This window comes from Harpegnathos saltator, unplaced genomic scaffold (genome assembly GCF_003227715.2).
Source record: "Harpegnathos saltator strain DR-91 unplaced genomic scaffold, Hsal_v8.6 scaffold101, whole genome shotgun sequence".
Lineage (NCBI taxonomy): Eukaryota > Metazoa > Arthropoda > Insecta > Hymenoptera > Formicidae > Harpegnathos > Harpegnathos saltator.
The window spans coordinates 543,897-569,003 of NW_020229875.1; the positions used below are offsets into that span (position 1 = coordinate 543,897).

The 25,107-nt window shown below is 53.3% G+C and overlaps 1 protein-coding gene across 1 annotated transcript in view; it reads right to left on the reverse strand.

Moving 5' to 3' along the window:
• Window positions 1–15,017: 15,017 nt before the first annotated feature.
• The window catches only part of LOC105182430 (uncharacterized), a 192,543-nt gene continuing 182,453 nt past the window's right edge, over window positions 15,018–25,107 (reverse strand). Inside the window, exon 6 of the mRNA XM_025298694.1 lies at window positions 15,018–15,344. Within this exon, the coding sequence (XP_025154479.1) occupies window positions 15,229–15,344 (116 nt within the window). The 3' untranslated portion in view covers window positions 15,018–15,228. The remainder of the gene's footprint in view (window positions 15,345–25,107) is intronic.

The following is a 25,107-nucleotide window of genomic DNA, read 5'->3' on the forward strand; positions in this document are numbered from 1 at the left end:
ATAAAATCGGCGAATTCGAAAGGGAGCTGAAGCGCGCCGCGCGGAAGACGGCGGGAGGGAAGCTGGGAGAGAAGCCGCGGCCGAGGAGGAGGTGAAGGAGGAGGAGGAGGAGGAGGAGGAGGAGGGGGAGGAGGAGGAGGAGGAGGAGGAGCAAGAGGAGGAGGAGGCGGAGGAGGAGGGGAGCCGGAGGTAGCTGCCGAGCAGGTAGAAACCTACACCTCGCACGTCCCACGATGTACACGCGCACCCCGCGCGTCCCCCACGACGGTTGTTGTACGTGTCGAACCCCCGTGGCGCCTCGGCACCATCTCACGGCTAAAGCTAATTCCGTCGGAACCTGCCGTCAGATTGGCGGTTGATTAAAATCCACGAACCTCCAATACATGAGCCGCCAAACTTCGACCACCCCCTCACCTACCGCACCGCCCGCGCCGTCACCGTCGCCACCGCCGTCGACGCTTCCACCCTCTCTTTGGATCCCCGTCGTCCATAAATATCTCGGGCGAGGTGTACACGGGGCGTCGTGTATACCTCAACATTATCACTGGGGTTACTTGTACGGTTTTTAACCTCACGCGTATACGCTTGACGTCGGGAATCGCACGAGACCGCGGTAAATCGGTGTCAAGGTGTGTATGACGCCCCGTGCAGGCGTGTGGAGAGATGCGTCTTGTTAGCTTAACTTCATCGCGCTCTCTCTCTCTCTCTATCTCCTCTCTCTCTCTCTCTCTCTCTCTGGCTCTGTCTCCTTCGTTTTTTCTCGACGTGAGAATCTCACGAATTGAAATCAAGCAATTAAGCCTGATAACAGTAGTAACGGAGTGCCAAGTGCCAAGAGCAAGCGAGGAGCTGAAACTTCATTCATACGTTTCACCCTAAATTTCACTCTTACGTAACGCGACGTGTGCGATACAGCGTGAGAGATTTTTGCCTGAGCGTGTTCCGCGCGAGCAATAAAACAAAAGGTAGCCGATGTGAGTGTAGCTTAAGAGAGTTCTCAGCAGCCGCGGCGCTTCGACCAGTGTACAACCAGTTTCCGTGTAACGCGTATCATATTTATGTTAGGCGTATTCAATAATTATTCAGCCCGCCGCAAAGATTTGCACGGATAAATTCAAGATCGGCACCGCTCCCAGAAGCCGAGCGCGCACCCCAGGGATTCTTCCGAGCGAACGAACAAATATCATAATTCGCATTGTTCTCCTCTCACTTTTTTCCCCGGACGCAATTAAACGTAACGAAATACAAACACGACGTCCACGAGGGAGCAGGAAGTTAGCTCCGAGGTGGAGCAGACGTTAGACTGCTCGATGCTTTCACGAAACCGACGGAAAAGCGACTTGTATCATTAACACAATGATTACTGCGTAATTGTCGCGTTCGCTTCAGGCCGAGGCAAACCTAACGTGTTTGAGCGGAGCTTTTAATCTTGGAGAATTCCAATGACAAACAGGATAAAACGTTGAGCAATTGTAACGGACGTGGCGGAGACAGGCCCGATATCTCGAGGATTGACATGAGCGCGACGCCGCGACAGGAATCACGAAATTAAAATTCAATTATCCGCCGAGAGAGTTCATCAGGCCGCGCATTGCCCGGAGATTTCACGGAGTTTTTCCGGCGTTACAGTCTCGGAAGACGTCTGGGGAAATTGCATCGCCCATTCACGGTATCCCGGATGATCGCCAGGAAATGTCGTCGCGTCGGAATGACAGGAACAATCTGCCATTGTCGTTCGCCTCATTCCCGATTCGTGAAAGAGTAGAATTGAACGAAGAGCGGGAAGAGAAACAAAGACAGAAACTCTCTTTCTCCCTCTCTCTCTCTCTCTCTCTCTGCTCATGCACGATTTCGCGTTAAACAAATCACCGGGTCTCGTCTCGACAATTTACCTGAGCCATCTCGACGAGGTCGTCGAGAGAGAATAAAGGAAAGCAATCACACACACGTAGCTTCCGAATCGTGGAATAATTAAATATTGATTTACACCCTCCGGGGAAAAGGTGGAATTTCATGTTTAAATGTCAAATCGTCAACCTTGCAATTTCATTGCTAACGTATTTTCCGCGTAAATACGACTGAAGAAGCAGCAATAAATTGCAGCACTCGTCCGGGCGAGTGTTCAGTATCTTTACCAATCACAGAGAATGAAAATCACCGCCGAGCGGAGTCAAGGTTATTCCTGGTGATGTCCGGGGGAACTTCATCAGGCAAACCTTGTAATTTTGATTATTCGACCGCTTATAATACACTCTGTGGTCCTTTTACCGCAGAATTTATCATTGTCCGGTCGCAACGGATAAGTCATCTTCAGGCGACTAAAAATCTCGGGAATACAAAACATCGATGAATAAGGCGCTTGACAATTCTACTCCATTTGTCGCATCGGACGAGGATTATTTGCGGATTATTTGCACTTATCGACGCAGATACAACGACCGCCTTACGCAAGCGAGCCCCTTCTAATTGATCAATCGTTGCAGCCCATAAGCATGATTACTTTCTGTTCCGCCTGCGAGACGGCACACAACGAGATAAAAGGGGTTGCGCGACAGAGAGACAGACAGAGAGACAGAGAGAGAGAGAGAGAGAGAGAGAGAGAGAGAGAGAGAGAGAGAGAGAGAGAGACAGAGAGAGAGACAGAGAGAGAGAGAGAGAGAGAGAGAGAGAGCGGCAACGAGGAGGGCGGCAGGTCGGTTTTGTGCTCGACGGGGAATTCACACGGTCCGTTTCGGTTCTACCGATTATGCCCATTCGTCACTGACAGAGGGAACATCGATTAACGTTGCCCAGAAGCACGGTGCAATATGTCTGGGACGCGAGAGCAGCCGCTGCGGTATCGCGAGCCGGCGACTTAGCCGCGGATGCACGCGGAAGGATCCTTCGTGACCTCGTAATCCGCGGACTCTATTTCACCTTCACCGGCCGGGCTTCCTTCTTCTGATATCTATCGATTTTATCCAGCCTCGCGCCGCGCCGCGCCGCGAGAAAACTCCGCAATTATCTGCGCCGATAATCAACCCGCGCGTCGTTTCATAAACGCGCTCTCTCGACGCTCGTTCTCTCTCTCTTCGTCTCTTTCTCCGCCTGACCTTCGTGTCAGGTCCGCGGGCCTGTTCGCAGTTTTCGTAGACGCGAAACCCGCTGTAGACGGAAACAATCAAGCCCTTATACACGGCGGTTCGTCGTACGTTAATAGCTGTAATGACACACCTCGCGCATCGCCGTGAAAGTGAGCGCATAGAGGGATATAAAGTCCAGGACGATCGCGTCTTTTCCCCGATAATCCGTCCTCGTCCTTCGCATCATCCCTCAGCATAGCGAGTGGGTAATTCCAAATTGGTAATCACGCGATGGCGCCAACCTCTCGCGGACCGTCAGCAATCTCGACTCTTGTTGTTCGATTTTGCTACCTCGTCCTCCTCCCCTTGTCTCTCTCTCCCCCCCCTCCCCCCCTCTCTCTCTCTCTCTCGCTTCGTCTCCCTCTTATTCCCTCTCGTTTTTCCCTTCTGCCTTTCTCTCCCTCTTTCTCTCTTATTCTTTCTTGTCATTCTGTACCACTCGGCGATCTTTCTCTTTCTCTTCTTTCCCCCCCGTCCCCTCTCCTCCTCCCCACGGCCACCGACAAGTTTGCGTAGTAGTTGTGTCTCGCGTGCTCCTACACGACATGTGGGATGATTGTGTGCGATGCGAAATGCTCCGGTATACCACATCAGAGGTTTGTCTTTGTGATGGCCGACGCAACGTGCCGCCGCAGGGACGCGAGAGCGGCTACCGAGATACGCGCTGAATTATCTACTACGATAGTCCCTTCAACTCGGATACCCACGTACGCTACAATCCGCCTACTTCTCCTTTTCTTCTTCATCTTCTCCGGCGAAGAAGGCGCAGGAAAGGTCCGAGCGTCCTTGACGAAGCCTGCGGGATACGGCCACTATACGCGCGCCGCCGTCTCGCTCGCACTCACCGGCCGTCACGGCAGCTCGCGGTGCACCTACGGGAAAACGGTCGGCGAACGCGCGGCTCGAGAGAGATGCGGCTCTGAGTGATTATATGTAAATACCCGGGTGTTTTATCGCGGGCTGTTTCGCGGCTCGCCAAGTAGCAGCGGCGAGCAGTCCGCGCGCAACGACGCCGCGATCGGCGTGGCCGCCACCGCCGCCGCCGCCGCGACGGGAAAAATCGACCAATAACGTTCGATGCGCTTGAGCAGCATTCCACCGACGGCCGAATCTATTCATCATTCGCGCTTACACGCGTATAATATCGCGGGTACCGCGGTGATCGTAGGTGCGCGCGCTCACGCTTGTACGGCTGAATATAAATATATCGGCACGCGGTGTGTAAGTGCGCGCCCATGGTAGCCATCGCGCGTTGCCCAGACACTGATTGAATTGAAGTAATATCAGGAGCAGTGAGTAATGATCAGCTGGGATTCAAATGTGGGCTCTACCGGTGATTTCTGTTCACATGCACGTATACACACGCGTGGCCGCGCGCGAGCGAGCGCGTCACGGGCCTCCGTCGTGCTCGTGTGCATGTGGATCAGATAGTGTGTAGTCATGCCAGGTGATTATATCGCATTATATGAGAAGTCTGCTACTGTGTACTCAGTCCTCACGAGAGGCCCCTCCGGGCCCCTTTATCCTCCTCTCCTCCTCCTCCTCCACCTTCTCCACCTTCTCCTCCTGCTCCTCCTCTGCACCTTCGTCTGTCGACGAAGAACTTTTGACCGGCGGAGATGGCCAACCGGTCGGTCATCCCTGTATTCATCACAAGAGGTTATTATCGTGGATAAGGCATCGAGAAAAAATCTCACCCGACTTCCGGCTCGAACTCCTCTCCGAATCGAAATGCTCAGAAGCAGGATCGCCGATGTGAGGCGCCGTGTGAGCGCGCTTCTTGCATCGACAGATCAATGTTCACGATTCGATCGCGAGCGCGCGCGCGCGTCTTGTGTGTCGCGCGAATTACATTTCCAATAGCAGTGAATAATAACTCCTTGCACGTGGATGTACTCAGCGGATAACTCAGTGTTTCGTCAGTTTATCATAAAACGCGCGTTGCCCGGTCATTTCATCGGAAGACAACCCGTTGCCGACATCTCGCAGCGTCTAACGTCGTGCAGACGCGTAATTTTCTCAACACACGAGCCAACGAATCCCGTAGATTCCCCGAGCAGCGCATCTTCGTGCAATGTTACAAAAAAGAAAAGAAAAAAAGAGAACAGAGAAAAGGGGGAGAAAAATTCTCTCAACACTCGTACGAAGAAATTGAATCCACCACTTTGTTCTTCGGGATTTTTCCGCGGGCTCGAGTTCGACAAGGTGTCGGCCAAGACACTTGACTCGAGGACGCGGATACAATTCAGCAGACTGGTATCGAGTCAATAAGAACCCCGCCGGGCGTATAGGTTCCGTCCGGGTGGTCCAGAGCTCCCGGGCACTCTCAGGGCCTCGAGGCTCATGCAGCACAAGCCGACCGGGCGCCCCTTTATTCGACTGACGCGTAAGACAATGTGGTCCTCGCCGTCTGATTGATACGCGATACTACGCACGTATCGCAACGCCTTTCTTCGAGGCGTACCGTGCGAAGTATATACTCCGTGTATCTGGCGTATTCTGTCGGGCCGTCGGGCGATTATTAATAACACCGGGAGAAAAGAAGCGTGCCGATCGATCTTCATTAGACCGAGCGCGGTGACCTTCTTCGCGATTCGCAGCCGCCCGCGCCCGCTGATCGTCGATCTACGGACCCGCGGCGGACTAGCTAGCGGTGCAGTTGTCGTAGCTGAAATCGCGAAACGAAAACGTCGGATTCACGCTTCGGAGGAGGCCAGCGCGAGAGTTCCGCGTCGGGAGAGAGTTTTCTCTCCCGACACCCGTTGCATTAGGCGCGACGCCGTTGGCCGTCAACCGGTTCAATGATATCTCCGACGTCTCGGCGATGATTTATTCGACGTAAGATGGCTGACTTGGGTTACCCAGCGACTCCCCTTCAGCGTAAGTACTCTAAACAGAAGCTATTGTGAACGTCCACGGTGAGATGGACGTACCCCACGCACGAGGCATGGATCTTCGATGCTACCGGAGGCGCGCACACGCGCGTACGCGGCGTATGTGCACGCGCGCGCACACGGCTGCATTTATGTTTGATCATCAGTCGCGGGGATCGTTGGGGTTTGGTCATAACCTTTGATGCGGGAGGGCACGGACAAAATACCTGACGTAGCGGAGATAAGATCGCAAGCGTTATTTCATTCGCTATTCCTTTTGATACAAAAATTATTTTGCGGGTGGCGTATCGCAAACGAGACCTCGGAGCTCTGCTCCGCTCTGGACATCCTTCCCCGCCGGTGAAATATGTATCGACCGACCATAATGTCTCCGAGCCGGCCAGTGGACCCTGCGAGACCCTCCGACGTCCGGCTCGCTCGCGCACGCGACGTACTCTTTTTGCGTCAAGCTTTATGAGTACCTCTCCTCCCGAAGGATCGCGATAGGACAGCTCGAATAAAACGGCCACTTTTCCGCATTTCACGGCCCTCCGCAAATTGACTTTACACCGCCGATTATTTTGTATCCGTGTCGCGAGAGAAAATTGCGCGAGCATCGTTGTCGGATTCATTCGCGGGGCATCGAGAGAGAGAGAGAGAGAGAGATTCGTCATTATGCGAGTCAAGAGGACGATATACTTTTTTTCTTTAATTATCCGCGTCGAACAGTCCGTCACCGAGCATATAATTATTCCGTGTGAACACATTCGCGCGCGCGCGCGAGAGCCACACGTGTAATCACGTGTGTGCTTTTCCCATGGACGGGCGGTTGCGCCCACAACGGACGAGGATTCTACGGTGATTACATGGTATCGGCGTCTTACAATGGGCCAGGAAGAATTCCGCGTAGGTATCTCCATTCTGCACCCCGTAGCCACCCCTCCAAACTCGCCCAAGGGTGTGTCCCGGATGAATGGTCGGCTATCTTATTGAGCTATCAATGGCCTGACTTAACCCTTCACGACCAGCAAACACCATCCACGATCCATGAACCACCTTTGATCTTCACCGCTCGTGTGTAACTACACGTTACACTGTGACTTTGCCGCACTTATTGCCCGGCTACGCCATTGTTACTTGCGACAGGGGTTCTCAATGCGCGGTTGTGCGACTCCTGAATGTCGCGAAGAATTTGTTCCTGCAGTTGCTACGATACTGTTGCAGCAGCATATATCGCGCGATGACAACGCGATGATATCATGATCGCACGATGACAACGTGACGATACGACTATCATTATTGCGCTACGCTAAAATAATGAGGCTACGTGTACGCAAAGCGCTGAGAAACAGCAGTCGCGTTATTACCATATATTGTTGGCAACATTGAAATAAAACCATCAGCTCTGAATTGCCGTGGCGCAGGATTGTTCCCCCCTCTCCACTTTAAATAATTAATAAATAAGAAATCAATATTGCGTACGATCAAAGAGAGATTTTACTAAGCTAATTTGCACGAATTACGCGAAGGCTGTTATTCCGCTCACCGTAAGCCTCGCGATTGAAGCGAACTTGCCTCGCGGTCACAGTTCTCAAAGAGAGCGAGCTGTCTTTAGCGCGCTCGCCGAAACTCTCGAATAAACAGCCGCGTGATTTTTCAATGGCGTCGATCTAGCGTGACGCACGATTCGCGCCATAGAGCAACGAGGTGGATACGAGCCAAACGGATAGCGAGAGACGACGTACGCCCGGCAATGAGTTACCGGGCGGGGACTATAACTCCCCTGGTGATATACGACTGTATCTCGGTACCATTTGGCAGACGTAGATATATTATACGCATTCCGCCACGACGTGAATTTATTTATTCTATAATTATCGCGTACAATCGGTAATGCGCCCCGTGCGAGCGCATGCGAGGGGATGCACTCTCTCGCTGGTCATTTCCTGACCATTTTCGGATACGTCGAAGAAGTCCTCGCGAACAACATTCACGGGCGCGCGCGCGCGCGTATGTGTGTATATGTGCACGATAATTAATCGTTGCAATTACGCCGCAGCTTAATAACTATCCGCGAATTCTCTCGCGCGCATCGCGCGAGTCCCAAACCCGCACTCGTCGCCCCGTCGAGACAACAACCCGAGCTCTCTTTCCCGGGAAAGCGAGGGGTATGAGGAGGGGCAGAGCGTATCGGTGAGCGGGAAAATCGGGAATCGACCAGCCGGCTCGAGTTACTCGAAATTGGTCGGCCGGATGTGAATCTCGTGGTAGCGAATTTGCGGCGCGCAATGCCCCGCTCACGAGTAGGCGGTGTCGAGGTGGCTGCGGAAAAAGAGCCGGCGAACAGCCGGGAGAGAGAAGCGAAGTTTGAAGGAATAATAGCACGGGGGGTATGACCAATCAATTACTAGTAGTGCAGCTCGGGCCCCACACAGCACCAATATTACCGAGACCATTACCTTTCGCCCGCTACACCTCTGCCGCAGCAAAGGAGTCTGGGAGAAGGAGAGAGAGAGAGAGAAGGAGAGAGAGAGAGAGAGAGAGAGGGGGGGAGAGAGAGAGAGAGAGAGAGAGAGGGGGAGAGAGAGAGAGAGGGAGAGAAGACGAGAAGAGAAGAACGTGGAGAGGAGTCGCATGATGCACGCTTACAAATTCGCCTGCTGGCTACGACGTCGCCGCAGCCCGTGGAAATCGAGCGTGACTCGTCTTTTTGCGCAGCGTGTATGTACACGCACACATGGGCACACGTACACGCGCGCATACGCAACCGATCGGAACATCGCGCTATGCATCTTCGCCGCACGATACGATAAATTTGCTTCGACGCTTCATTTGTCAGCCGCTTGCGTACGAGTGCTGCGTGCCGCGCGCGTATTGCATGTAAGATCAGTTTGCGAAAAAGATTTTTAGATTAAGCGTCCGACTTTCCTCATGCCGACGGATGTCATTAGCGCGCGCGCGCGCGCGTGAGAGCCGATAGACTCTCCAGACTCGGAGAGAGAGAGAGAGAGAGAGAGAGAGAGAGAGAGAGAGAATTGTCAGCGCGAGAATTGAATTGATGGAAGACGAACGGTGTCGTATCCGCGCGAATGTGAATCGGAGAATTTTTATGCGCTCTCCGGAGAGAGGAATCGAGGTCTCGTAAAGGCTCAGGCCCGACCGAGGATCACCTACGTCGTTTCGCCCGAGGGGGGGTTCAATACGCGTCTCAGGCGCGACTTCGAGCGGGATATCGAACGTGACTGAACCGCCGCGCCGGGAGAGATACTTTAATTATCGCGCACACGATTTTCATTGTTTTGCGATCCAATGACGGTGTGGACGCGTTGATTGCACCTGCATTGGCGCGTTGAAGCAACTATTCGGCTATGTCGAAATGTTGATGAAAAGGAGCGAAACGCGACAGACGTAGCGAGACGCCGCCGCCGCATTCCCGAGCCGGCGAGATTTGAAAAAGGAGAGATTAAAGTCCGTCAGGCAGCGCCTTTAGGAACGGCGAAATTGTCCGAATCCTCGCATCCGGCAGCACATCGCAAAATTACGCCGGCTCACCGTGGCCGGTAATCTAGTTCGACTATTTTTCCACGCGCATAATAGCGCCGATAAATCAAATTAAACGCGATGTTAGGCGCGCGCGCATCGCGCATCGCGCACGCGTCGCGGAAATGCGTCCCTAAATCATCGGCGGATATAACGCATTACGAGGATCAAAGAGGCGCAAGGCAACGCCGCGCGCGGCCTCTTGCCGCGTTTTTATTTCGCACTTCTCGACCCTTGCCTTTTCGCGAAGACGGTTGTAATTATCCATCCGAGTGGTCTATTTAGTTTCCGCGAAGTGTCATGGCCCATCGAAAGAGTTCTCGAGAGCGATCCTCTCCCCGTCCATCTCTCTCTGCCTCTCTGTCTCCCCCTCCCTCCCTCCCTCCCCGTCCCCCTCTTTCCCTCTCACTCTCATTCTGTCTCTCCCTATCCCGGCGCTCTTGGTGTTCTTTAAAAGACTTCCCGGAATAAAAGATTAACGGGATAAGCGCTGGCCGATCGTTTCGAAGTAACGTTTTCTTTCAGACGCTTTCCTAAAACAATTTACGAGCTCGTGTTTTTATAGCCCACTCTCAGTTATGCTTTTAGCCGGTACTTACACTCGTGGTGTCGCCGGGACGCGCCGCGTCGGAGAGTACCGCGTGCTAATGATAATAAAGAATTTCTCCGCGAACTTCTTGTTTCGCTCGTTGCATTTGTAATCGAGCATTCCCCGCCGGGTCGTTGCCCACCAGCCGATGATAGGCCCAACATCGCGCGACGAGTATCGCTCCACTTGAAAACCTGAAATTTCCCGTTTCAACAGCGGCAGTTCAACGGATGGGTCTTCCTCGGTCCGCGTAATTTGCCATTCCCCCAAAAAACGAGAGACGCTTTCCCTTTCCCGAAACGAACCGGGCTGCATTCTTTCCCGTCGCGGCCGTCCCACGAGTATGTGCCGAAGTCTCCGCACTGTTTCCTTCGAATGTTGCAGAACGAGCCCCGTCCATAAATCTCGGGATGGACCACCCGGCTCCCTAGCCTACCTCATCGCGCTCTCCACGTCCCATCGAACGCGTAGATTCCTCTTTCGAGAGGAAGCCGCGCCGCCGCTCACCGGGTATCGCCCGTCCGCGGATTCCGCAACGGCGCGTTCTTGGGACGCGCGCGCGCGCGCGCGCGCGCGTCCGCCCGACGCGGTGGTGGTCGTGGGATGCGCCCTTTTTCTGGCGATTTCTGCCTACCGGGCTGCTTACTTGCGTGCCGGTTAAATAAGCCATAAAGCCGAGGGTCGTGACATAACGCGAGGTTGTCACCAAGCGTGGCATTCGGGAGGTTCCGCTGATTTATAGAGCGCGCACCGTATAGACCGCGCATCGTGAAAAGGGGGATGAAGAAGTAGCACGAAGAACAACATCGGCCCGATGCAAAGAGGGTTGAGAGAGATCGGCAGCGATTCCTGGAACTGTCTTTGACGTTTTCCACGAGACGTTCTCGCGCCGGAAAGACGCGGCTGTGGGGGCAAAGGGGGGGGAGGGGAGAGAGAGAGAGAGAGAGAGAGGGCCGGCCCTCTCTGTATGCGTCGTTGAGCGCAAATCGCGAAACGCGTGTCGCGACCGCGGTCCGCGAATTTGCGCGCCCATTCAGTGGCGTAGCAGTGATCAGCATCGTTCGGCTGTTAATTATTACCCAAGTCGAGTGAGTGCATCACTGACGAGTAACTAGACAAAGGTCAGCTGATAATTCGCCTCGTCTCACTGATTCTGTATAAAAATAAATTTTCCCTGCTCCCTCCCACACCCACACACACACATATTTCCTTCGTAGCGTCCAAGACAAAAAAATATCGCGAAATAGATTAATCGATAAGGATATCGTCGAAATTACTGCGACACGCCGACAATGCGACTTCGCGGTCGCAGGTTTCGCAAAACATGGCGCTCGAAGAACCGGCTCTAGCGAACAGCGAACCGATTGTTAAGAACGGACCGGCGACTGCAGCATCATCACCCCGTCGGTACGCAAATATTAAAGGCACGCGCGAGTGCGCCGAAAAATACGCGGCAGGCGGAGAGCCGCCGCGCCGCGCCGCGCGACGTTACACAGCGCATTACTCAATGCGAAATAAAGGTCCCATTAGAAGGACGTTTACAGTCGCCGCGGCACAAAGGATGAAGTCTTATTTCAGGCGTGCGACGCTATTACCGAGATTAAATGGCTAAAGACGACGAGTATATGCTCCCGCCGTTCCAATATATTTCCCGCGACCCGCGCTACGCCACTGCTTACGCGCAAATGCGTGCGCGCGTCACACACACACACACACGCACACACAGAGACGACGCGCTCGCGCGCTCGCGCGCACGCAAGTGAACGAGCGGGGGTGTGCACCAGGAGCAAAAGTAAAGTACGCCGCTGCACCTGCTTCTCGGTCCATCATGCGGCGTGTCACCCACGCTAGTTTACTGCACTGCGAACCGTGTTATGCATCCACGAGACAAGGCGCTCGGAGGATCTATGGAGGGATTTCAGCGGTAATCGAGAGATACGCGCCATCGTCGCGGTATTTATTCCTCTCGGTCGGTGCCGCGCCGCGCCGCGCCGCGTCGGTCCGGGCTCTGCTCTCTCGTCTTCGTCCGTCCGTCGTTGTTACATTACGAGTACGAGCAGCTGCCAAAGCCGCGGGAATTGGCTTCGACGTGCTCCGAAAATATTGAGAGTCGGCCGAGCGCGCGCGCGCGACCGAGCGAGCCCGTAAATCAATCCGCTGTCTTTGATGCGAGAGAAGTCTCGCGCGAATATGTCTCTGACTGACTGCTGGCTGGCTGGCTGGCTGGCTGGCTGGCTGGCTGGCTGGCTGGCTGGCTGGCTGGCTGGCTGGCTCCCTCGCTTGCTGGCTGGCTGGCTGGCTGGCTGGCTGGCTGGCTGGCTGGCTGGCTGGCTGGCTGGCTCGACGACGCCGCCTTTGCGAAAACGCGTCTCGCGGACGATACAAATTTAGCTGTCGTCATTCGCGTTGTTTTCGTTATCTCGCGGGAATCGGGATCGCGGCTGTGCGATATTGTACGGCGTACAGGAGGAGAAGGAGAGGACGGCGCGGTTTCGCGCCACTTTGCTTTCCGCGCTGGAGCCGCCAGGAATAGAAATTTCGACAGGGAGGAGAAAGCGAATAAAACGCACGAGTCGATCGGCATACGGAACGGAGAAGACGGTGGGCATCGGGAGATCGCCGCGTCTCGGCGGTGTATGAAACTGCCATTCGAGTAACACGGGCTCTCGCTAATTAAAGAGTACGAGACACTCGATGCGTGCGTATATGTGTGTGCGTGTGTATGCATGTATTTGTGTGTGTGTGTGTGTGTGTGAAGAGGGAGAGAAAGAGAGGAGCTTACTCCCGAGATATAGTTCCTAAATACCGAAATTAACTTGCGCCTGTTATCGGACGAGCGTACCCACGCTCGTGTAGCGTATTCGGCTGGTCCACCTCCCGGTATAATTAATTAATCCGCTGGTAATTATATGTAATCGCCGTTGCGGCTGCGCAGCCGCGCGGATCGCGCGCATAGCAAGTGGAGCTTAGACCGACGGAATCTCGTGACTGGTGATAAATTGCCAGCCAATGACTAACTACCGGATGAAGGCGTCCCTGACGTCTCGAAGAAGGATGCAAACACCTCGGATCTGTTTCATCCTCTGATGAAGCATTCGGAAAAATTGTGAGCCGGTTGTCGGCAGGGAGGGGAGAGGGGGGGCTCGTTGGCTGCGCTTAGAGGCCTCATATGGGCTTGGCGAGATCTTACAATGGCTTCTCCCAGAGCTGTATCGCTCTTTGGGGAGAATGTATTACATGTGTATCGTAATGATAATTATTATTAGAGTCTATTAGAACGAGAAGAGAGCACGGATCCCATCATTAGCGTGCTCGCTGCTAACAAGATAATAACAATAATCACCGCGGCTCAAGACTCCAGAAAAATGTGATGATCTCGTATGAACACATTATGCTAATCACCTGTGAAATCACCGCGTATAACACGATCTCAAACTTAACCCTTCGTCCATGTGTCTCCCATGCGAGCTTCCGAATCTATCGAACGTAATTACTTCAGTTCATATTCGATCGCTGTTGAGTTACGGAGAAGATACGCGTGGAAAATCTCAGAATACTGTATACCCTCGACTGTATACTGTAAAGTGTCATATCTGTTGAGGCGTTTGACTGCGCATTTCTCTCTGGTCGTCCGGAGAACAAAGCGATATCAATATTCATCTGTCAACTCACCCTTGTCATCTCCAGACTGCGCTCGTCACCTCGCTACCTTGTTATTAGAAGATAAACCAGCTGGATTATAAGGACAATTTACAACATGGCTGTTCAATATGGCTTCCCGATATATGACGATTATTCGCTGTGCAAATAATAAAAAAACGTCGCTCTCATGGAGAAATATCATTCCCGCTTCAAGCGTCCGAAAAAATTACAGGGGAATGAATCTACAAGGAATACGCGCGTCACTCGAGATTAATCGCCGAACACGTGATCGCCCGCGTCCGCGGTCGCACGTCGGCAGGAAAGGTTGAAAGCTGCGCGCAGCCGCACGCGCCGGTGTAATTCAGCGAAAGACGCTTCGTCAGGAGCGCGTAATCTTGACTTTTCGTCAGTCGCGCATAATCTCTCTGCACGCGTGTGATAACGTCGCGTGCCGTCTGGGAGGCGTATAAACCTCCGTTGACGCACAGGTGACTAAAAGCGCGGTGCGGCGCAGCGCGGCTCGCTCTCCCTGACCGGACAAAGCCTCCGGACACGTCCCTCGTCGGCATAGCGTAGACGCACGTCTACAGTCTGCAGGAAGGCAGGGAAGGAGGATATTTCGAGCGCGAAAGCCAAGAGCGTGTAAACGAAGCCGCCCCCGTCGCCACCGCCTCCGCCTCCGTCTGCGCCGTCGCCGCCGTCGCCGTCGCCGTCGCCGTCGCCGTCGTCGTCGCCGTCGCCGGTCGGCCGACGTCGTCGGTACGTCGCGCGCCTACTTACCGGAGCATAAATCAGAATTATTACGAAGCTATTAGCGTTCCGGAGTAACACCGGTACGTGTCCTTCGTCGTGCCGCGAGGGTATGCGAATCCCTCGATCCCACCCCCGTGACACCACCCGACGAGCCCTCGCCGAGCCCCCTCCCTCCCTCCCCCCGCGCCCTAGTCTCTGTCCTAGCACGTTTCAGCGGTGGCTCGGCTACTATAGGCAATAATTAATCATTTTGCGGTAGGAGAGCACACACAGAAGCAATTTGCACGCGTATGCACGACGCGCGACGTATGGCCAGCGCGCGCTCGCCTGTGCTCCTCCCTCGCTTGTGCGCGCCGGCCGACACACGTATGCGCGCGTACTTACGTGCAAAGGATTCACGACGCATTATCCTCGCGCGCGCGCGCGCGCGCGCGTGTACTCCGAGCACAGCGTTGTGTCAAGTGTGGGCAAACCTATACTTAAGCGACATAGAATATTCATACCGCGGTGCAGTCGGTGCCGATAAGAGTTGCTGTATACAGTGTGTGCTGCGTACTTACGACGGCCAGTGATTGTGCCATTAGGTGTATGGACAACCGGGGCTCTCTGTATGCATCTGGGTCGGCTGATCGGAAGCCACGTGGACCACGCGCGCGTGGCTCCGATCGATATAGGTGCGCGCCGCGCTCGGGGGATGATGGCCGATTGCCTATCGGACTCGTCGGGCTTTTATCTTGCCTTGATTGAGAGTGCCGGCGGCAGATGAAGAAAGAGGCCCGCGTTGTTGGCTCCCTTGAAGAAGAAGTACGTGTGGACTTTGCGGGCCTGAAAAAAGAGAGAAAAGGATTTGCCGTGTGAGAAAGTTGGCGGAAGAAAGAGTAGGCGAGGAGAAACTGGCGCAAAGCGTTCTGCGCAAAAAGTTCTACGGCGAAGGGACGAGAGGTGTAAAGGGCTCGACTGGGAATGCAGGAGTTGTCGAAAAACGAGAAGGAGGGGGAGGAGGTGGCAGAAGCGGGAAATACTCGGGAAATCGCGTTCGCGCGATGATTTCAATTAGCTGAGGATAAGCGACGATCGAAGAAGGTGTGACAGATGTCTGGCGTTGGCGCTCGTCTCGGCCTACGAGAATACAAACTTAGGGAAGCATTGCGCAAGTATATGTGTCACATACTGACGGATGAGTTAAGCTGTAGGCTTTAAGTCCTGCGCTTAGCCCGTCAATGTCATCTCCTCGAGAGCTCAGCCCCTTCAGACTTATCGGACGTTGTGCAACAAACAGACTAAATATATGGAGCCCGCCCTCTACCTATCCCGCACTCGCGGATTTCCACGTCAGATGTCGTGCCGTCCGCCGTTAGGAAATCGCGAAAATGCCGTCCATTCGACCCCTTCAAATCTCGCCTGCAAACGACACGATACTGCGCGACGCGCACCAGAGACGCACCTCGCAATCGATACACGCCGGAAAGACCGAAGATTACAAGACAGAAATGTATTCTCGCGAGTAGCGGAGCCGACGTAACGCGCTCAGCCAACGATTCACAATTTTACTCGTGCGCTCGACTCTCATTTACGTGCTCAAAGGAGACCTCATTTATGAGAGACGGCGGCTGGGGCGTGCAAGGATGATTCCTTATTAATGCAATTTCAGATTAAATTTTATCCCCTGGATAATCGGGCGACTGACAAGCGGTACGTTGTGCAAATTTCTCGAGAGAGAAAAACTACTTCGTTTTTCGGCCCTTTCTCGCTTCTTAGGCGATCATTACGGGACGGGGTTAATTATGAGATAAGGAATCACAATATCGCGCGCGCTCACGTGCAACGACGCGCGATAGGCCGTATATCTTGCAATTAATATATTTTCGCACGTGCGGTTTAATAAATATAATGTCGGACGATATATCGGCGACGATACATCATGTCCCCCCTCCCCCCTCCCCCGTGGCATAGTCCACAGTAACGCGTTCACACATTCGCGCACAGAGGCGCTACGGAGCGGAAGCGGGGGGAGGGGGGGGGGGTGGTGGTTTGTTCCACGCAGCACAATGCGCAGCCGTGCGACTCTAGAGTCACAAAGTGGTCGTACTCAACTTGACCGAGACTTTGACTCCAGCCCGACCGCAGGAGCGTGTGTGCGAAATTGGCGTCCTCGACATTTCGAAGCAACAGTACGTTTCCCAAAATGTGCGATTCATCACGCCGCATCGTTGTCTACCGACTAATCTGCGACAACACGCGCCACGCGCCTGCATGGGTTATCAAAAGGACACGAAAAGACGGGAGGGAAATCTCCACAAAGCGCATTACGTCGTATCGCCGATATCGCACTCTCTTCCACTCCGCGTTCCTTTGTCAAAAATTCCCGGCGACGACTCCGCACGGAGATGGTAGCTAATAAATGCGCCGGGCCGTCGGTGCGTCCTTCTCATCGCAATAATTGTCATACATAGACATGTAAATTACACGGGCGGATATAAACGTCAATATGACAGGCTGCGCCGGGCTGGGGGCCTCGGCGAGGCCGAGCTTGCGTTTCTGTTGGCTCCTCCGCCGACCGGTCAAAGTGAAATCATTAGTTTGCTTAAATCAATGCGCACGTAAACGTCCGAGTTATTTATGCCCCCGTCATTACGGAGACGTTCTCCACGTCCCAGACTTCTAACCTCACCCCCGCCATCCCTCGCTCCCCCCCCCATCCACACGCCCCCTTCCCGTGGTTTCTTCACCCTCTCGATGCCACACCAAGCGTTCTGCGTGCTGCGGGAGGTTGCGACCTTGCGTTGTTGTGTTTCCTACCGGCGTCGCTGAATGCGTATACAAATTCATCCGAGTGATCACACGCGAAGCGCGAACAAAGCTGCGAACGATCGCGCTGGAGTGACGTTTAATCTCTTTACTGCGCCGCGCGAGGACAGATAACTCCGTGCGCCACGCCGGGTCCACGCGCAGCTTGCGGTGGCCGGGGAAGTCTGCGATCTTCAAAATAGTGCCGATCATTCACGTTGACGACGCGCATCTTCGAGATACCAGCGGTGGAACGCGCTAGCGACACACATACACACACACACACTCTCTCTCTCTCTCTCTCTCATTCTGAAAATCGCGGACGCGTTGACGTAAGAAATTTCGGCCGCGACGTGCAGCCGAACCGGCACGAGCAAATCCGATCTAGCGGCCGATGAACGGCACGAAATGCACATAGACCGGATAATCTTCCGCGAGACGGTCGCCGACGTGGATCTCCGGTTGGCAGCGAAACGCGCGCGCTAACAAGAATTCGACGTTGCTTTGCAAACCGGCGCTGGACACGGCGAAGTTACGGCAGCCGATGTTATACTTTGCTAAATGTTTCTTACGTTGTCGCGTAAGCAGTAATGAAGCGTTTTGAGATATACTACGCTATAAAACGCTCCGGGGAAAGTGGCGAGCGGCGCGCGCGCGCGCGCGCGTTCGCGAGGCGAAGGCAGCCGTCGTCTATTATTGGTGCGCCGCGCTAAACGCTCGCAAATAATTCGGCAACGAGTGTGAGACGCACTCGTCGCACTCGCGCCTTACACTTTGATGCGCGCGTTCCGATCTATATTTCACGTGACAATAAGCGCGAGCGCACCGCGGCGATGATCACCGGGCGCCGCGCTGATTTCCGTCTGCGTGGCGGCGATCTTTTCGTAAATTAGCCAACACCGCTATCACACTGAGTATTTTAACTTGCAAACCACGGCGCTTCTCTCTCTCTCTCTCTCTCGGTGGCTACCTCTACCGAGAGGGTAATTTGTAAGCGCGATGTTATTCGCGCCTTCCGGCCGCGGGACTTGACGAAATATAAACAGCCCGGCTCGTCGCCTTGCGCGACGTTTTATGAACTTTGTGTTTGATGTGCCGGAACGTATTTCATGATTGACTCGATATCTCGAGAGGTGACTGCCTCTCGAAGAGCTTGCTTTGAGTTTCACGTCGCGGTAAGGACATCGATCAATTCGGTTCCCACATGAGCGAGCAAATCATGCGCGGCTATGTCGTGAGTGGATCGGAAAAAAGAAGCAAGATAAAGGTACGCTTTCGGACATCTCGCGCGAGAGAATTGCACTTGGGAGAGTTAATGATTATTAAAACATTACAACCTCCCGCCGCTAATGATAGACGACGTTTAGCCGCGCGAATCTTCGAACCGGCCCGGGCCGTATTAATATATCGGCCCGGTCTCTCCTTCACCTCGCGGTAAGCGAGGTAGCCTCGCGAGATCGACGTGAACAACTGAACCCGTGTTCCCGAGACTGATCACAACGCGAAGTGACTCGAGCTCGACGCGCGGACGCGGGCCGGAGTCGATCGACCGATTGAGAAGCCGCGTCTGGATAGACGTGCTTTGTAATAGGATTGATGCGGCCAGCTGGCGGAGGCTCGAGAGATTCGCAGGGAATCCTTTAAATAACGCTGCCTAAACGAATCCCGACGGACCACGTGACGCCGATCTCGTACGATCAGACGTCCAGCCGAATTTTACGCCAACTTCGCCGTTCCAAGATTACTGTTCCCCCGAATAATCCTCCGCCATACCGAGAAGCCCGGGGAGCCAGCGCGAATATTATCGGTACGAGAAGTTTTACACGACTGTGAAACTGATGGCTCATAAGAAGAGCTACGTAAGAAGGCGCGTATCCTCTCGAGGCAGCAAGAATAGCCCGCGGCACATCAGCCCGCCGGCTGAGACGCGGCACTTTGGCAATAAGAGAAAAAGATCAAGGGAAAAGTGTTTAATCGAGCGGCAGAAAGAAATCCAACACTCTCCGACTCGTAACGTTTACATACTTGCAACACAGCAGACACGTCCAAAGTGAGAGTTTTTTGTCTACACGCTGAAGCCTCCGCCAGTCGGCTGGACGTGCAAGACGTCGTATTTTCCAGTCGCCAGTTCTAATCGCGACCGAATGTTAAAGAATTTTTACTTCTACTAAGAACGCGCGTAACAACTACGAATCGCAAATGACGTCGATGTCTCGCAAAATAATTCGCGATTCACAGCCGCTCGCTTGATTCACTCTCACCAGACGTTGCCAATGGGAGCAATGGGAACATTGTTCAATAAAACCAGCGATAAGGCACACTAGTTAGCCTTTGCACCGATCCCTCCGAGAAGCAAGTCCGCAGTTGGCGCAGCGTGTGAAAACGAGCGATGCGATCGCTCGCGAAGCGGCGATCACAGGGGGTGACTGAGAGGCCAGGGAGCTAATTTACTCGAAAATCCGAAATATGCATGCCGCCGCGTCGGAGACGGAATATTCGGCTCACACTTGGTGCGACCAGGTGCGACCAGGACTGGGAAGCAGCACTCTGGAGCGGCGAGCGCGATATGAACGGCAGGACGTAGGAATGGCAGGATGCCAGGATAGCAGTCAGCTTCGAGTCACGTACATAACAAATGATTGCGGGCTGACTGAGCGCGAGCGGGGCGGGCCGGCGGGGGAGGGGAGGGGAGGGGAGGGGAGGGGGGTGGCGGGGCGGCTGAAAGCAGAACGAAGAAGAGAGACGCGCGCTCCCGCGCGCGAGCACGGGGGCGCTCCACGATCTGTTGGTGGTCCGGTGCTCCGGGCGTCGCATCGTTTGTCAAAGCGTCGATATGCCGATCCCGTGGCTCGATTACCATATTTTAACGCCAGCGTTATTGGCTCGCCACCGGCTACCGGAATATTAAAAGGCGCGTCTCTGCACGAGCTGCGCGATCTGTTCTCCCCCCGCTCCCCGCATAGATCGGTTTGCTCGCGTGCGATCGGAGTGCCGAGGCTTTTCGTCATTTGCGCGCGCGCGCGCGCCGTATCGGGCGATTTAGCAAATTTCACGGCTATGAATCGCTAGCGGCCTGTACCTTCGTCGCCGCGACTGACGTGACATGCCGCGATCGCTCTCGTCGCGAATGCCGCGCTAATTTGCCGGACCGTGGCTTCGAGGTGCTCGAGAACTGCGAGTAAAGCGTTTACGCGTTTCTCTCTGCAATCCCTGCTGATGGCGGATCACGTTGCAGGGTCGTCGAATTAAGAGATCGACATAATTTCCTGAAGTCGTGTGAACAAGTGCCGGATGCAGCGCGCCGTTTTTGATTTCCGGCTGAAATCCGTGGCTCGAATAGACGAGGCGAAAGGAGGAATGCGGGAGTAGACGCGCCGCGCCTCGGACCGGCAGCCGGGGGGGATGAGTAGTCAATTTCCTTTCAGCGACACCGGTGACATCGGTGAAGGTGACGGGACCATTTATAACGGGCGCTAATAGATCCCCGGTAAGCCGGCGTGAGGCCGTTTTACAGGTTTTCCGTCAACATCGGAATACATCAGAGATATAGCCGGCCGCATCGCCCGGCGACTAATGGTCGTCGACGTCTACCTCGACGTCCTTGTCGTCGGGACGCGCGCGAGCGACGACGTCGGGCGACGGCACCGACGCCGCCCCGATTCAAGAATCGTTCCCGGCTTGATAAATCGACGATATCCGAAAAATTTGTCGAGCCCCTCCCGCTCTCTCGGCTTTCACAGACCATTGAAATGTTAAACGCCCCGTGAATCGGACGGAACCTTGTGTTTCCCCTCCTCGAGCTCAAAGTCTCGTCCAAAGTGAAACGAGAACGCCTATCGGCCCGCCGATTACGTTATCGGCAACCCTCTGGCCGAGCAACGGAGACAGATTGTCGATTCCGCGCGTAATTCCCGTCCCATCGCCTCGACAAGCGGCGCTTGTCAGTCGCGAAATTAGGAAACAATAGCGGGATAGCTCGGGACACCCGTCGGATGGAACATCTTTCTGAGAGCTTGCTCGCGCGAGAAAATGTCAGCCGCGCTTAGGGTTGCCAAATCCAACAGTTAAAATTACCGGACATCTCTTCTTTGGTAACACAAACCCAAACCGGACTGAACTGGAGAAATAATAATCATAACGTTACATTATAAATACAAAATACACGAGACAAGAATTTACTTACAATATTAATTTCCAAACAATTTTATAAACAATATTTGATTGAATAAAACAATAAACTATTATTTTTTTAATATATATATATATATGAAATGATGAATCGGCAGATCATCTCTACTAGATGGCGGATTTTCGTGGCGCTCGATCGTTTGTAGGCGCTTGAAACGGAGAAACGTTGCTGAAATCTGAACTCTCGTTCCGTTGATTGGATATAACTTAAAAATGGCGGACACATGACGTCCGGTTGGACTTGTTAACCGGGCACTGGACAAGTTCTTCCGAAAACCGGGCAGTTGGCAACCGTCCGCAACCGAGCCGCGCGCGGCTCGGTATGGATCGCACCGCATTAGTGCTTGCTGAAAAAAAATCGCCGGATGCAACGTATCGCGCCGCGGCAACATCCTCGTGCCTGCACTCTCTCATCCGACGACTGCGGTACGATTAATCTAAGGCAATCGAAATCTTCTTCTCGCAGGAGGCAGACCCACATCCGCTCCGACGCACGATTGGGAATCATCCGCATCCTGCTGGCTAGTAAATGGCCCGGTTAGCCAAAGTTGAGCGGCATTGACAGGAGATTGGAATCATCGGCTCGGCGTATCCGTTGCGCCGGTCAACGATATCAGATATGTCGAACTCACACGAGACACAGCGGCTCGACGTACGTATGTGTAACCAGCACCGTCGCGCGAAGGTGCTGGTATGAAATTTAAGACACTCGCTTAGTCGGATCTTCGTTATTCCTCGCGGTAAACGCTGGCAGCATGATTCATGGTGTACCGGCCGTAATAATTCGTCATGACTTCTGCTCATTCGTCATTTGACGGAGGAACGCTCAACATCGACGAGCGCAAACGCTCGAAGACGTTCACGAAATAACACGACCCTCTATCGGTCGTCGCCGCGGTTGGCGCGAGGCGAAGATGCGAGGCGAAGATTGCGATGTATAAATTTCCTTGCTTCACAATCGCGGAAACGTTAAAAGCTCGCGCGCTTATCCGTGTCTATCTAAGAAACGTAAAAATGGATTTGTATGGACACGTCTCTCTCTCTCTCTCTCTCTCTCTCTCTCTCTCTCTCTCTCTCTCTCTCTCTCTCTCTCTCTCTCTCTCTCTCTCGAGAATAAGTGCCCGACCATTTTCAGATGATGCTGAAGGACTGCTTGATACCTTTTGTTTCCAACGGACCAACGTGCGCAAGCGTCTTGATATCACGCTGTTCAAAAATGCAAAAAGCGCCGGTGGAAAAAGCGCACGAGGCAGGATGCGGTTTTTTAATCTCGGAGACTCCAAATGGATCCGCCGACCTGGCGGTTTTGGCTCGCACAGAAATAATTATGGGTGCAGTAAAATCTAATGGGAGGTGGGGGGGGGTGAGGGGTGAGGGGGGGGGAAAGGATTCGATGAATCTTACGAGCGCGCTTCATCAGCATCGAACTCGCACGAGAAGCAGCGAGGGACTGGTCCCTGATTGGCCGCAAACGAAGTAGACGGCCGATTTCCGCTTACGAGTGGAAGTAATTTGGAGTGTAAGGAATTTCGGACCACCAAAGGTGACCACCGTAGATCGTCTGAATGGAATCCGTTGTGGCCACTTCGCTCGTCGATCGAGCGAGCATCAGCGTCGGGAGAATTGAAGACTCATCTCCGTGCACTCGACTCAAGTATCGACGACTCACTATAATAATCTGACAGGTCCCGATCTTGCGCTTCGAGATTCCTCGAAACCTCGCCACGTCGATTCTCTCTCTTTCCTTTGGTTCTTGTGTAAACAGCGCGGTATCTTTATTTCAAGGGAAACGATTTGTGCAACGATGGCTGTGAAATGCGCGAAGAGACACTGAGAGAAGTAATATGCACAGGATTTTCTCGTTGAAAATCAAAGTGAGAGAAAAATGTTTCTTTTTTCTTTTTAATAATAGTAATAGAATAATAAATATATAATACTCTGAACAATATATATATAAATCAATAAATTCACGATATACGTATACACGCATTTGCGTTAGTACGAATATAATAAAAAAAAATATATATATATTTATCTTTTCACTTCCACGCGTCAATGTCACACACATGATATTCTCAAGTGAGGTTTCTCGGATGCTTTCACATCGAGAGCAATATTGCTTAATCATTGCCCCATGGAACCTGTTCGAACAGCCTTTTTCAGGGGCCAATACGCTCAAGAAAGAAAGAAAAGTAAGCGAGGTCCCTCTTCCGTTAAATCGGCGATTATGCGCTCGGCTATTTTCTATATCAAAAATTTTCCGCCCGATTTTATCCCGATTACTCGGATAGTCACGTTTCAATTAGCACACTGATCCTTTCCTAACGCGCTAACCAACCTCGACATTTCTATCGAGAAAAAAGTCGTTCCCAAATGGATCCCGGGGGCTGTTTCTAAAGCCAGCTAAATACGATACCGATTAGAGCCGAATTTCCTGATAACGATAACGGGCATTAGCATTTTTAAGTGCTTCAACGGCGCGCTTAAGGAGGATAAATGGACGGCGCGCGCAAATTCTCATTACATATTCCGCGTCTATTATTTTGGCCCTGCGAGCGAATGTCCTGCTACGCAGCCGCGATACGATCTGCTTCGAGTAAATGGAGAGCCAAGTTACTCTTCTTCTGGCAACAACGACGTCTTAAGCTGCTTGGGTGCATTGTTGCTGCTAATGGGCCTGCAGCCACTTCGCAGCTACCGCTTGCAGCCTAATTATGATTTATAGTCCTCGTACCTACAGCATCGGACATCGAACACCCTCTGACCAAGGTGACCCCGTAATCGTTGTCCTCCCACCCGTGTCCATGGATTATTTGCGGCTGCGGTCAAGCGAGCGGCTACGGTATTTCGCGTCTTCGAGGCCCGGTGATCTGTAATCGGACGTACGCGACAATCGAAACTTCGCCTGACATCCCGTGCGTGCACGCCGGTATATACGTCGCTCTCACCGTGCATTTATCAGCGCGCAGTGACATTTATAAATTCCACTTTGCTCTGTCTTCCAGCACCACCGCGACGTGAAGTGCGAGCGAGGTGTCACTGCGTAAAAATGCGGTAACCGCGCACCGTGCATCGCTCACTATCGGAATGTTCGAGGAATAAAAATCCTCTCGATTTGCACATAATGCTGCGGATGAGACAGCGATAAGGCTACGTGCGTCTTGTTGCTTAGACGAACTCAGAAACGCTGTACCTCGCGAAAAAAAAAAAAGAAAAAGACAGCAAGGGAGAGAGACCTTCATCTTATTAATACTGATTTAAGGAAGTCGACGATGTCAATGACGCATCACAATGCATCCTGCGGGCGCGCGCGCGCAGACTTACCCACACCGGCGTGCGCTACGATCGATTCGGTACACAAATTTTGCTAATAATGCCTACACAGGAACACGCAGGCAACGTGCTCGTGGGCGACACGGTCCTCTAATATACCAATCGCGGCGGCCGTTCGTGACTCTCGGGCGAGAGAGAGAGAGAGAGAGAGAGAGAGAGAGAGAGAGAGAGAGAGAGGTTTTTGTTGCGAGCAACAGGACGGGCGGAGAATAGGAGGAAAGGGCGGGTCACTGAACTGTAGGCACATTTCAATATTTATAACTTATTGTCTCCCGGGGAC